The sequence below is a fragment of the Myxocyprinus asiaticus genome, chromosome 5 (genome assembly GCF_019703515.2).
Source record: "Myxocyprinus asiaticus isolate MX2 ecotype Aquarium Trade chromosome 5, UBuf_Myxa_2, whole genome shotgun sequence".
Taxonomy (NCBI): domain Eukaryota; kingdom Metazoa; phylum Chordata; class Actinopteri; order Cypriniformes; family Catostomidae; genus Myxocyprinus; species Myxocyprinus asiaticus.
In genome coordinates, this window is record NC_059348.1 from 28,085,329 (window position 1) to 28,099,309 (window position 13,981).

At 37.4% G+C, this 13,981-nt stretch overlaps 2 protein-coding genes across 5 annotated transcripts; both read left to right on the forward strand.

The window, feature by feature from the left end:
• On the forward strand, window positions 1-3,665 carry LOC127440527 (gamma-interferon-inducible lysosomal thiol reductase-like). The gene is made up of 7 exons (XM_051697171.1): window positions 1-267; window positions 541-723; window positions 804-878; window positions 2,184-2,273; window positions 2,432-2,584; window positions 2,662-2,730; window positions 2,843-3,665. The coding sequence occupies exons 1-7, from the start codon at window positions 130-132 to the stop codon at window positions 2,906-2,908; spliced, it is 774 nt and encodes a 257-aa protein (XP_051553131.1). The 5' UTR covers window positions 1-129; the 3' UTR covers window positions 2,909-3,665.
• A 2,946-nt stretch (window positions 3,666-6,611) lies between these two features.
• On the forward strand, window positions 6,612-9,039 carry mpv17l2 (MPV17 mitochondrial inner membrane protein like 2). Of its 4 annotated transcripts, none has more exons than XM_051698087.1 (6): window positions 6,612-6,800; window positions 6,893-7,176; window positions 7,391-7,552; window positions 7,731-7,807; window positions 7,904-8,030; window positions 8,225-9,039. In XM_051698087.1, the coding sequence occupies exons 2-6, from the start codon at window positions 6,987-6,989 to the stop codon at window positions 8,260-8,262; spliced, it is 594 nt and encodes a 197-aa protein (XP_051554047.1). In that variant the 5' UTR covers window positions 6,612-6,800; window positions 6,893-6,986; the 3' UTR covers window positions 8,263-9,039. The 4 variants fall into 4 exon arrangements, with proteins under 4 accessions (XP_051554047.1, XP_051554048.1, XP_051554046.1 ...); XM_051698088.1 differs by having other exon boundaries at window positions 6,896-7,176; XM_051698089.1 differs by having other exon boundaries at window positions 6,694-6,708.
• The last annotated feature ends 4,942 nt before the right edge of the window (window positions 9,040-13,981 follow it).

The window sequence follows — 13,981 nt, forward strand, 5'->3', positions numbered from 1 at the left end:
AATTATGTCATGTGACTTTTACACCAATCAAAATGTCGCACCTTCAATCTCTGTAGGAGGCTGAAAGTTTAACATGTAGGACGTACACATTTCCATTCACAGTTCACGGCAAGCGGTTCACCAGAGATCATGTTCTGTTTCAAAGTGTTTGTGTTGTTCTTCGCCTTCTTAACTTCGCTGAATCAAGCGCGCGGCAGATTTGAATTCTCCTGTAAATTTCCACCTTCAAAGTGGTGCGACTCTGAGGAGATTGCGACTGAGTGTGGGGTAAGTAGTCCTTCTCAAATCAAAACTCTCTCTTTGATACTGAAACGAATCAGTTCTCGTGATAGATATGTTTTGCGTTCATAATTTTGCCAATAATTTTACTGTCACGAGAAGGAGAAACGATAGATTTATGCAAATTCCCTTGCAACAATGACTTGGGAGAATACCTTTATTCAAAAACCTAACTGGCAACTTGGGTATCAGAATGCAGAAGGCCGGTTACTAAATGAAACTGAGTATTGTAATGAAATTTCCCTTTATTCTCTTTCTTAGGTGCTGAAGCAGTGCATGAAATTCAATGTGACGAAGCCCAGCGCTGACCTGGTGAATGTGAGCCTGTACTATGAATCATTGTGCCCTGGATGCAGAAAATTTCTAGTTACACAGCTCGTACCAACTTTCATTATGTTGCAAGACATCATGAACATTGAGCTCGTTCCGTATGGAAATGCAAAGGTAAAATAATGGCTCACATTCATGTAAGTTAAATTAATGTCAAAACACTTTTGCTCAGCATGTGTGTATTTCTGTTGCAGGAGAAACCAGATCAGGGCAAGTACATCTTCATCTGTCAGCATGGAGAAGATGAATGTCTGGGTAACATGATTGAGGTAAGCTTTTGCAATTGATTTCACCACTCGAAGTGTTTGATATTGAAGGCATCTTGAATGGATTCTTCGCAGACTGTGATGACACGTTTCTGCCTTATTTAGCAGCATAAATCTAGCAAAGTTTTTTATATTTGCAATTTAAAAATTATTTATTGTGAATTTATATCCTTATACTTTGGGAGTGACAAAAAGAAAAAGGAAAAAAGTCCTCTTTCTCTCTTCTAACCAGTGACTAAGAACAAAATATTTTTCTTTCGGTTCGTTCTGAGCAGATTTTTTCATTATGGTTCCAGCGTTCCGCAGCCTTCTTTCCAAATGGTAATCAGTTAGAACGAAATAAAAGAACAGTTAATAACATTCTTTTTAAAATGACAGCACTCTGTGCTGAGGGTGCGTAATATACAAGTTGCAGTGTTTCCAAATCTCACAAGAGCAACAAGGCACCTGTTTTGAAAAAAAAAAAAAAAGAGCTCAAAATTAGGGGCTTGCCACACCCAAAATAAGCACAAAAAAATAATAATTTTGTGGGGAATTTTCAGGACAGAAATCACAAGCATAGTACAGAATAATGTATTTTCAATACATTAAAAAATCATAAATATTTTAAATATTAATTTGGCCTTGCCTAAATCTCTCCCTCCTGCATGAGTGCACACACTGCGTGGCTGCACCTGGACTAAACGTCACCTTTTGCAGGCTAAATAATGTTTTATTTTATTTATTGTTTTTAAATTGGTTTTGTCCTTCAGAATCTAAGCACATGCTTATGTCCTACTGAAAAGATAGAAGCCTAATTTTCAGGGAGAAGGAAGTTTTGTAATTCCTAAAATGTATTATGATAAACCCTTTTGTCTTTGGTTTCATAAAAAATGATTGGAACAAAATTAACTAGTTACCAGAATTTTAAAATAATGTTTTCACTCTGGAACAATCAAAAGGGGTTGCGTTCCCATTTTCGGTTACGTTCTGCAAAACATTTTGTTCATTTTCTGTTTTTGTTCCTTGAACCGTTTTTAGTCCCTGCTTCTAACTACTGTAATCCACCACTCCCTATTTTTTTTCTTCTTTTGGAAAGCTGTGAGAGCGTAATAGTGATTTTTCTTTTTCTGTTAGTGTAAACGGTTAATCAAAAATTATATTTGCTGTGGTCACCTATTCACCGCTTTACAAGTTTACCCTGCTATCATTTACTTCTGCATTGCAAACCAGAATATGTGAAAAGGGTCTATAGAGGCGATATAGACTAATGGTGGCAAACTATGTTTTTAATCCCATTGTGCATATATTTGTAATCTTTCCAATCAGACCTGTCTGCTGAATAAATTAGGCCAGGATGCTATTCCAGTCATTTTCTGCATGGAGTCGGGAACAGATGTGCTGAAAGCAGCCCAACCTGTGAGTGGTCATCTCCATTTACCCTCTTTTCTTTACTTTCTATGCTTTTTTTTTTATTTTAATTTTTTTTACGTTTTTACTATTTCTCTCTTTATAAGCGCCAACTTGACATAAATGTGAACCCTAGTGCAATGCTAAACTGTTCCCTTTTATTTCAGTGTCTTGGAATCTATAACCCTGAAATAACATGGGGCTCAATCATGGAGTGTGTGAACGGAGATCTGGGCATGAAGTTAATGCATGAAAATGCAATGAAAACAGATGCACTGAAACCCCCCCATCAGTATGTGCCTTGGATAACCATTAACGGAGTAAGAAAGCTCATTTATTCTCTACAAATAAAATGCTTTTAAGTGTTTTCTACTAATTATATTGCTCCCTATTGCAGGAACACTCTGATGATCTTCAGGATAAAGCGATGAGTTCTCTCTTCAGTCTTGTGTGCAGCTTGTATAAGGTTTGTTACATTGAAATCTTGGAGGTTTAAAGCTACTTTCAATGTCTGCTATCATTTATTATCATTGAGGATTTGTCCATCATGGGACGTTGTCTTTGTGTTCATCTTGCAGGGTGAAAAAACAGAGGCTTGTACTCTTGGGCTGAAAAGGAAAACCAGCAGTTACTGCCTGAACTAAATCAGTCATTAAATCTGATAAATCACTACTCGTGCCAAAAATAGAATGAATGTATGAAACACTTTTGATGTGAAACATTCTGAACTGTACTGTTGTTGTTTTTCATATTGTTCTTTTTTCTTTTGTTGGCAATATGAATGTCCAATTTGTTCCAAATTTGGTAGAATACAGTCAGACAGACATGATAATACAATTACATTTACTGTATAGTTAAAATATTTGTAACTATTTTATACCTTTTTGTATTATGGACAAAATTAAACCAAATGAAAGCAAATTTGTACGTTTTAATTGTAATTGCTTGTATGCAGGGTTGGGGAGTAGCGAAATACATGTAACGGGATTACGTATTTAAAATACAAAATATAAGTAACTGTATTCCACTACAGATACATTTGAAATAGTTGGTAATTAGAATACAGTTACATTCAAAAAGTATTTTGATTACTGAAGAGATTACTTTGCATTTTATTGTCATTTGTTTTATTTAATATTTAGTCTGTTCAGTTGGAAAACATTTACTTATAAATGATGCGATCCGAGGAGCTTCTGAACAGCGGTGAAAACTTTCGAATGATTTGTTTCATTCATACAAGCTCTTTCACACTGTTGTAAGTGTAAAGGTGAATATGACATCATTGAGGAACTTTCCCTTGGGAGCTTAATAGAGGAGCTACATAATGTTTCTACAGCTTAACAAAAACAGTTAGAAAGGCTATGACAGATGAAACATAAATCCAATAAATACATGATTGCATGCATTGTCAAAGTTTTTTATGTGATTAGGGTATATTTTACAAGAAATGCTGACCAATGTAGCCTTTAACATTGTAGAGAAAGCTACAAATAATATATTTTCTACCTCATTCTATGAACAGAATCCACATATGATCAGAAAAGGATATCATTGTGTACTCTCTGTGGGGTTTTGAAGTTTGGAGCAGCAAAAATAATTAACCTTGTGTAAACTGTCATGTGAACATTTAGCTTTATGCTAAGTTAAAAGGCTATTTCTTGCCTTTACATACAACTGTTATCAGGCGTGATTATATTTTATAATGAATTCTATGGGGAAAAAAATGTCGTTAGAGTATAACTTTTTTCTCTAGTAAGAAGGTATGTACAGCAAAAATTGTATTCTTAGTGAGAATTTAAATATTGTTTTCCTGTAAAAAAATAAAAAATGGTAAAAAATTATTTAAAAAAGGAAAAACTACTTGAGTAGCAAAACTGCATAAGATATTTAGGCTTTTTTCAGAGGATGTGTTTTCACAGTGAAGTATATTTTCTTTATTTAGTCATTTATAGTCAAAACAAGTGAAAAATTCTACCAGTGCTGAAAAATTAATTAAGTATTTACTGACCTTGAGTAATCTAACGGAATACGTTACAAATTACATTTTACAGCATGTATTCTGTAATCTGTAGTGGAATACATTTCAAAAGTAAACCTGGCCTCCCAACCCTGCTTGTATGTTTATAATCTTTGGCAAAGATTATTGGATAAAGTGGACTTTAGTCAAGACGAGAAACAATTCCTAAGTGTTTTGAAATTCTTGCTTGTCTACATTTTTACTTATCATTAACTTCTAGAGAGTCTAAAATGTCCACAATATCCATGTTGTCCTTAGAAGTTAAAATACAATGGGCTTCAAACAAAACATGTATTGTTAAAATAAAATAAATATGAATACAATAATAAGCCCAAGATTTAAAAAAGGCACGATGGCCACTATTCAAAACGGGGCGAGGGCAGAAGCGGTTTTAAACACCACGCTATTGCATGGGGCCCCAGACATCGGCGCCCTGGTAGGAAAGCTCCACAACAACCGCATGAGGGGTCACGTGTTGTTCTGGGTACACGTGCGAATACGCTGTTGTCAGCACTCTCGGAGCAGTTTGCATTAGAGGTCCGCAGGGTTCGGGTCAGTTTTTCAAGTTGGACTTTGGGTTTGGGTTTGTAATTTATAAAAAACAGGCCTTCCGAACTTGTTTCACCCACGCACTCTCACTCACAGATACACCAATCAGCCACAACATTAAAACCACCTGCCTAATATTGTGTAGGTTCCCTTCGTGCCACCAAAACAGCGCCAACCCTCATCTCAGAATAGCATTTTGAGATGCTATTCTTCTCACCACAATTGTACAGTGTGGTTATCTGAGTTACCGTAGACTCTGTCATTTCGAACCAGTATGGCCATGTTGACCTCTCTCATTAACAAGGCATTTCCATCGACAGAACTGCCTCTCACTGGATGTTTTTTGTTTTTGGCACCATTCGGAGTAAATTCTAGAGACTGATGTGAGTGAAAATCCCAGGAAATTACAGAAGATTACTGAAGCAGTTACAGAAACACTCAAACTAGCCCATCTGGCACCAACAATCATGCCACGGTCCAAATCACTGAGATCACATTTTTTCCCCATTCTGATGGTTGATGTGAACATTAACTGAAGCTCCTGACCCGCATCTGCCTGATGATCTCAACAGAGAATGGCCAGACTGGTTTGAAATGACAATGTCTACGGTAACTCAGATAACCGCTCTGCACAGTTGTGGTGAGAAGAATAGCATTCTGAGATGCGGGTTGGTGCTGTTTTGGTGGCACGAAGGGGATCTACACAATATTAGGCAGGTGGTTTTAATGTTGAGGCTGATCGGTGTACACGCAAATGGATGAGGGGCCGTTCACACCGAACGTGTTTTTGCGTTTTACCATTGTTTTCCTATGTAAACACAAGCTGGACAAACGTCCATACCTACTGCACCACGTCTCACTGTTTTTCAGTGTCTCACACTAGACCGGCACATTTTTAGACACTGTGTCAAGTTAAAAAGAACTTCAGGTCTCAGAAACGCATGTCGAGACACCTGCATTCTGTTTCATTCGTTGAGCTGCGTCAAGATAGTTTTAAGCGCAGGTGTTGCAAAGATTTAACGTTCTGAACAAGTTCAGGTTGCAAAGAGGTGACTGTTACAATGTTTAACATTATTCCAGATTGTTCTGCACCAAGCAGTTTCAACAGCTGTGTTTTTTTCCCCCTTCTACTCTAGTGTGCTGTTAAAACTGAGTATGTTTACTGTTGACTAATGTTGCCTGCGATGCTAACATAAAATACAGCCTTTTGCAACATGGTGAACAATACACTGCAGCATTAGAATATAAGCTCCAAGTGAAAGTAAATAAGACAGAAATATATTACTATTGTATACAACAAATCCTCAAAGTAATAATAATAATACTGTATCATATTATAAAATCATAAAGTGGACAACAATATATAATTGTTGCTGGGATATTATAATAGTAAATGACAACTGAATTCCAAAATGTTATTGAGTGAAGTAGTAGGCTTTACACACTCTGTTAATATATATATATATATATATATATATATATATATATATATATATATATATATATATATATAGTAAAAATATGTAGGTAAATATTGCTTTTTTAATCACTGTATTGTGGAAAAACTGGAAAAGATGCATTAATGATCTTTAACTAGATTTTTATTTCATTAAACATTTTGAATGTACTTGGCTACAACGGCTGTATGAATTAAAATTTTCGAAATGGGGCTCCAGGTTGGGCGGTCGCTTGGGGCCTCAACAAAATTGTAAACCCGCCCCTGGGCGAGGGGATTGATAAGGGTAAAGCCGATGTGGCTGCGCAAGTTGACGCAATCTTGATGCTTGTGAACGCAACTCCATTACACATGTGACTCGTCACCGGTTCACACTCGTCAGTTCTGGTTGTCCTTTGGTTATTTGAATGAAATCAAAAGATGTAAATATGCTTTAGAATTACTTGTGAGAGTTGCAGCTGAACATTCAAATAGGCCATTGTAGAGACCGCAACATCTTATAAAAGACTGTTAAGTATGTATTCATATCAGTGTAAGTTAGCAACAGTATTTCTCAGTATTTAAATAGCTCTTGATTTTCATGTACTTGTGTCATTTAACCCGAAGCAGAGGAACAGAAGTGGCGAATGAAGCCGTCAAGCATTGAATGATCGTTCGGAGTCTCGGCTGAGAATATTTTTGAAGTTGAAACGGCCAAAACATGATATCTCGTCAGAGTAAGGATTTCCTCATACGGATCGCGGGATATTGGAGACCGCTTTTCAGAGGCAGATTTCTCATTGTGACGAACACTGTGAGCTGCGGGGGAATGTTGGCGGTGGGCGACTTGATCCAGCAGACCCGCGAGATAGGCAGGACACCCGGCCGAACACGTGACTGGTTCCGTACAGGTGACAACCAAACAGACTTTCAGAAAACATGTTGAAAAGTTTTGCTTGATTAAAAAAAATGGTTTAGTATTAAAAACTAGAACCCATATGCCCTATGCGGGATACATAAAACTTTATCTTTTTATGTAATTATTATTTTTTTAATGGTTGCACGCGTATGTCCTGTCATGAAAATAACGCGAGATGAAATCTCATGATGTTGCGCCCCCAACAGGTTGTATGTTTGCAGTGGGATGCTCAATGGGCCCCGTTATGCATTATTGGTACCAGTGGCTCGACAAGTACTTTGTCGGCAATGGTATTAATAATGTCTGCAAGAAAGTGCTTACTGATCAGCTGGTCGCTTCGCCAACACTTGGGGCCTGGTATTTTCTTGGTGAGATGTTGCTGCTTATTTCCACTTATGTCTGTTTTTTTTGTTTTTTTTTAACTCCAAATTCATACTTAAATAAATGCATGAATTATACTTTAGTAAAACATGTTAATACAGAGGATTTCTAATAGAATTAATCAAATTCTTGTTATGCCGTTCTTTTTTTGTCTGAAAAATAAAGGTATGGGTATAATGGAGGGCCACACTTTGTCTGAGGCGCAAACAGAATTCAGAGACAAATTCTGGGAGTTTTACAAGGTAAGTTGCACTGAGAAACACAAGCAGCTGGAAATGACTCGAAGCTAAATTCATAGCTGAGAGTTTCTAATACAGTTTTGCACAATCCTTTTTTAGGCAGATTGGTGTGTTTGGCCAGCAGCTCAGATGGTAAACTTCTACTTCTTGCCACCCAAATTCCGTGTCCTTTATGTGAATATAATTACCCTGGGTTGGGACACTTACCTCTCCTACCTTAAACACAGTAAGAAATTTTAGCTTCTGTCACATTACACATAACTTAATAGTAAGAGTGTTATCTAATTAAAAAACTAATATTGGTGAAGAAATGTATTTTGCACCTGGCTAAAACATTGGGCTGGAAAGTGAGATTTACTTTTTCTGGATACAAGCCTCCTTGTAACAGATAATGAATTACATTTTGATGTGTTTTTCCAGGAGACCAAGTAGAAAGTGCCATTAAAGATGTTGATTGAACTGTCTGAAGAATTCTGAAGAAATGGTGGACTATTTATAAACACAGCTTTGATCACAAAAATTAAATGAATTGTCATTATGCACGAGTGTTAGTGGACAATTTACAGTTGTTGTTTTTTTTTTTTTTTTTTTTTTTTTTAAATGTAATTGTTTTCATATTATTTTGAGCTTTTATCTGGTAATGTCAGGTACATTGACCATTTTGCCATTGCCATGTTGTTTCGAGGTGTTTTTAATGATTTAGAATCATTTTTTAATTGTCCCAAATCTGTTGAGAAAAAAATAGTACAATTGTTTTACAATTATATTCTTATAGTTGACAGTTTTTTAGTTATCTTTTGTTAAGAAGTCATACTTTCAGTTTAGCCAAGCATGTTTATGATCACAGTAATGTGCGACTACTTCATATGCACTGGTGGCAGGGCCCCTGGGGGTTCTGCAATTTCATGACATTTCTAACATTACATTGAACATTAACTAATGATCTGATAAGAATTATATAATGTATTCTTGTTATACAATAATGTATATAATTTATAATAATGTTATTTGTATTTTTTATTTTTTTTTAAATATGGGTGGCTGGTTGTCTGGGTGGGGGGTCCCAGTGTCTGTAAAGGTTGAAAACCCATTTGCTGGAGGAATGCATAACATATCACTGCATAAGTTCATTTGAACTTAACATGTAGCTTTTTACTGTTTCAAAGTTGCTCATAAATTGCCATTACATGCAAATTATTAAGTGTATTTTTTGATGATAAAAATGTACCAATTTACATTTTGATCTCTACATTGTCCTTATTGACTTGAATTTATGATTATGGATTTATATGACTGTAGAATTATTTTGTGTTGAATATTACCATAATTTAGCATCATTTGCTAAGTTATGAAATACTGTCAGTATTTGTAGACATTACAACATGAACTTTGTAGCTGAACCCAAATATGAAGGATTACACTTAGCTACTCCTTTATCAAAGTATCCATCTTTCAGTGGTTGTCAATCCTTGACAGCATGTGAGCTGCTCTGCTGTCAGCACAGGCAAACTTGCTGAGTGAGAGTGACAGGACACTGTTTGTCTTCATAGGGGCATCCAACCTGTGATAAAACACGGGTGATATGACAGGATGTTCTCACAAACCATTTGCCTTGGATCTATATAATTTACTTGACAAAGGCTCTTAAAACAACCATCTTGAAAATGATCAGATTATGCAGCTTTCTTGAACTGATGTACTTAAATCTTACAAGATCTTCTCAGTATTAGTGGTAAGTGGTAGTTTTATCTGATTATCTTATTTATGGACTGGTGGTTGATGTGTCTTATAATTACAGTTTACCCAACTCAATTTGCCTTTAGATTATAGATTATTTTTCTTTTTTTTTAGGCACCTGAAGTTTCAACTCTGAATGAAGCAGCTCTACACCACTGTTTTTTTGTGTCTATTTTCAGAGCTGCCTCCCATTTCAACGATATGAAGAGAAGTTCATCATTAAAGTCTTTCTGGACATCAGAGGTATGTTGAATCAGTGCACACGTACTGTATGATGTATTAGTTCATTAGTGCTCATAGAGTAATTGTTGATTCTTTATAGACATCTGTATAGATTCACTGTTACTACAGATTATCACTAGTTAATACGAATGCATTGGATTGAACCTTTGATATTTCCATTAATAACATTTTTAAATAAAACAAGAGAACTTAAAAGAATGACATGCATCTATTTGGCTACTTAACATTAGATGTTCACTCATTTGTGTACTTTGATAGTAATTATGTCAAAATGACTGCTGTTCTTTGCTGTTCTAGAGAGATGATAAAGCCTAAATTACTTAATCTGTTTAATTCAGAGAGAATGGGACATTGTGAATCACAGCCTGCAGGGATCGAAGTCTATGCCCAGTCACTGTACAGTGAAGAGAACATTTTCAGGAATCCTTCAGCTTCCCCGCCTGTCCTGCCGACACTCAGCTGAAGGAGATCCAGAGAACTTTCTCAGCAAAGCACCTCTCAAGGCCACTTTCTGCCTCGGGGTTGCCAAAGGCCCGGAGTCCGTCTGGTAAGTCCTGGTAAGCTGCTCATTTATTTTTAAGACATTTTGGACTGAATCTTAAAGGAAAAGTTCACCCAATAATTTACTCAGTCTCATGCCATTCCAGATGTGTATGACTTTCTTTCATCTGCAGAACACAAATTAAGATTTTTGAAAAATGTCTTGGTCCATACAATGCAAGTGAAATGGTGCCAAAATTTTGAAGCTCCAAATATCACACAAGTCAGCATAAAAGTAACCCATACTACTCCAGTGGTTAAATCCATATCTTCAGAAGTGGTCTTCAGTCAATCTCCACTGTAAACTTTCACATTCTTCTTCTTGTGTTTTTGGTGATTCACATTTTTCATGCATACCTCCCCCTACTGGGCAGGGAGAAGAATTTATTTTTCCGATTAACATTTTTTATTGATTCGTACAGATAACAAAGAAAAACAAAACATATATATATATATATATACACTGAATCAATATTTAACCCCCACTTTTACCCCTCCCCAATCACCAACCCCACCCTGACCCTCAACGAACATCCCTGTGGTCACATATAAGTATATACAAAAAAATTATATAAAAAAAAAACATAATAATCATACACATTTAAAACTATGCTTCTCTCTCCACAGCCCCTCCCCGAGAGTCCCCCAAAAACTCTAAATAATTGCCCCATTTCCCATCAAACGAATCCCAGATCCCCAGCCTTCTACATGACACCTCCTCGAAAGCTACCACCATCCCCATCTCTGCGCACCACTCCCGAAATTAGGGCACTCCAGCCGACTTCCATCCCCTTAAACAATCTGTCTGCCTATCATAACACTGGTCAGGACCCAATTTTTAATGTGCTTATCCCCTATATTGATAACCGCCCCGTCGCCTAAAATGCAGAGTCTGGGGCAAAATTAAATTTGAGTGCCCAATACGTCACACATAAAACTCTGAACCTTCAACCAAAATTCTTGGATCTTAACACACCACCAAAAAACATGGGTTGTGCCGCCATCTTCTGATTGGCATCGCCAGCAGGTGGGTGTGTCTTTAAGACCAAGCCTATACAATCTAGAGGGGGTCCAATAGAATCTATGTAAAATCTTGAATTGCATAAGGCACACCCTTGCATCTCTAGATACAGACTTGACGTTTTTTAGAATCCTAGCCCACACTCCCTCCTCCAATACCAAGTTTAAATCTTTCTCCCATAATCTCTTGAAAGAAGTTAAAGCTCCATCACCCAGACTCTGAATTAGCAGGGAGTAATAAACTGATGCCTCATGACCTTTTCCAAAAGCAGTAATCACCACTCCCAGAGTATCTGCCGCTTTAGGGGGGTGTATGCTACTCCCAAAAATAGTACAGAGCAGATGGCGCAGCTGTAATTACCTAAAGAACTGAGATTTGGGAATCCCAAAATGTTGAACCAAATTTTCAAAGGATCTCAACACTCCACTCTCATGTAGGTCACCGAGTGTATTAACCTCCCTCACAGTCCACTCTGACCAGCAGAAAGGGGACTTATTAATAGCCTACATCATTTTAGGTTCAGCCATATGCTTGAGGCAACATTTAAATAAACATCAGAATTAAACACTCTGGACACTTTTGTCCATACCGAGTGCAAATGCGAGATAACGGGGGTGTAACTAAACTTCCGATTAGTTTGATAGAAAGGCTTTGTAATGGCGAAACAGGGGCAAGAACTTCCTGTTCAATACAAAACCAGGGAGGGGCTCTCTTAGGTGGAAGCGATCAATGAGCCAAATGTCTGAAACCGAATGCATAATAATAAAACCAAATCTTGGGTATACCTAGCCCACCTTTGTCAATCGGCCTGTGCAACTTACTGAAATGTAATCTGGGACATTTACCATTCCAAATGAAGGACTTCGCTATGCTGTCAAATTGCTTGAAATAAGAAAAGGGGACATCTATAGGGAGAGACTGTAGCAGGTAGTTGCATTTTTTTTTTGGAATACAATTCATTTTAATAACATTAACCTTCCCAATCATAGATAAATGTAATGAAGCCCACCTGCCCACATTGCTCAAAAACCTTTTTATTAAAGGGTCAAAATCACTAAAACTAAATCACCCAAGTTTGCTGGGAATAAAATACCCAAATACTTAATGCCCTGTTTGTGCCACTGGAAGGCACCCAGCTGAAAAGCCGTTACCGGGCAGTACACTGTTAGAGCCAAAGCTTCGGATTTTGACCAATTATCTCTGTATCCTGAGAATTTAGAAAAGGAATTAATAATTCTGTGGAGACAAGGCATAGATCTAGTAGGGTCAGAGACGAATAATAAAATATCTGCATAAAGCAAAAGCTTATGCGCCACACCTCCTGCCACCACCCCTGGAAAATCATCCTCTTTTTTGCGGATGCTAATGGTTCCAGGGCAAGACAGAACAGTAGGGGGGAAAGAGGGCAACCCTGCCAGGTGTCCCTATCCAGAGTAAAATAATCTGAAATTAATCAATTCGCTTGTACAGCCACTACCGGGTGTCTATAAAGTAACTTAATCCAACTAATAAAAGTATTCCCAAACCCGTATATTTCCAAAATCTTAAAAGATAATCCCATTCTATCATACCAAACGCTTTTTCGGCGTCAAGTGAGATGGCAGTGACCGGAGGTCTGATCATTCACCACTGACCACATGATATTGATGAGACGCCTAATGTTATCAGAAGAGCTGCGGGCCCGAATAAACCCCACCTGATCTATATGTATAAGAGATGTCATAACCTTACTTAATCAGTTAGCCAACATGTTTGACAATATTTTAATGTCTAGCTGGATCAGGGAAATTGGATGACAACTCTTGCACTCGCTGGATCTGTGTCCTTTTCAAGAATCAGACTGATCCGGGCTTGCGTCATGGTTGGCGGAAGCTTTCCGTTCTTTAATGATTCCGTATAAACTTCTAGCAAAAGTGGAGCCAATTCTGTAGCATAAGATCTAGAAAAACTCAGCGGCAAAGCCACCTGGCCCTGGAGCCTTGCCTGTAGGCAAGGCCTTAATTACCTTGCCAAGCTCCTCCAAGGTATTCTCCAAATCAAGATCATTTTTTTGCTCAGCCGTCAGTTTAGGAAGTCTAGTGGTTCCACAAAGTTTCTAATATTTTCATCAGTAGATGAAGATGTGGAACTATAGAGATCAAGATAGAATTCTTTAAAAGCATTATTAATATCAATGGCTGAGGTAAATATTTCACCACCAGCAGATTTCAATGAGGGAATGGTAGAAAAAGACTCTCTCTGTTTTATATACCTAGCCAGAAGTTTTCCTGCCTTATCCACCGACTCAAAGTATGACTGTCTTGCCCTGAACAGCCAAAACGCCACCTTCCATGACAAAATAGTATTATATCTGTATTTCAATCGGGTCAATTCTCTGAGGCCATCAGATGACATTTGGAGCTTCAGCTCTGCCTTGGCACTTTTAATATTCCCTTCCAACTCCACGAGTTCTCATGCTTTGGATTTTTCGGTGAATGAGGCATACTGTATGATCCGGCCCCAAAGAACCACTTTAAGTGCCTCCAAAACCACGGCCACAGAGGACACTGAGAACCAGTTGGTCTCCATATAAACATTGATTTCAACCTTTAACATTTGTTGGAATTCAGGATTTTGCAAAAGGAATACATTAAAGC

Bases quoted from the DNA above. Each gene is read 5' to 3' on its own strand.
- LOC127440527 (XM_051697171.1), top strand. From the start codon at position 130: ATGTTCTGTTTCAAAGTGTTTGTGTTGTTCTTCGCCTTCTTAACTTCG. The intron at 724-803 runs GTAAAATAATGG...TTTCTGTTGCAG, and splicing joins TTCCGTATGGAAATGCAAAG to GAGAAACCAGATCAGGGCAA. The intron at 2,274-2,431 runs GTGAGTGGTCAT...CTTTTATTTCAG, and splicing joins TGCTGAAAGCAGCCCAACCT to TGTCTTGGAATCTATAACCC.
- mpv17l2 (XM_051698086.1), top strand. From the start codon at position 6,987: ATGATATCTCGTCAGAGTAAGGATTTCCTCATACGGATCGCGGGATAT. The intron at 7,177-7,390 runs GTGACAACCAAA...CGCCCCCAACAG, and splicing joins ACGTGACTGGTTCCGTACAG to GTTGTATGTTTGCAGTGGGA. The intron at 7,808-7,903 runs GTAAGTTGCACT...ATCCTTTTTTAG, and splicing joins AATTCTGGGAGTTTTACAAG to GCAGATTGGTGTGTTTGGCC.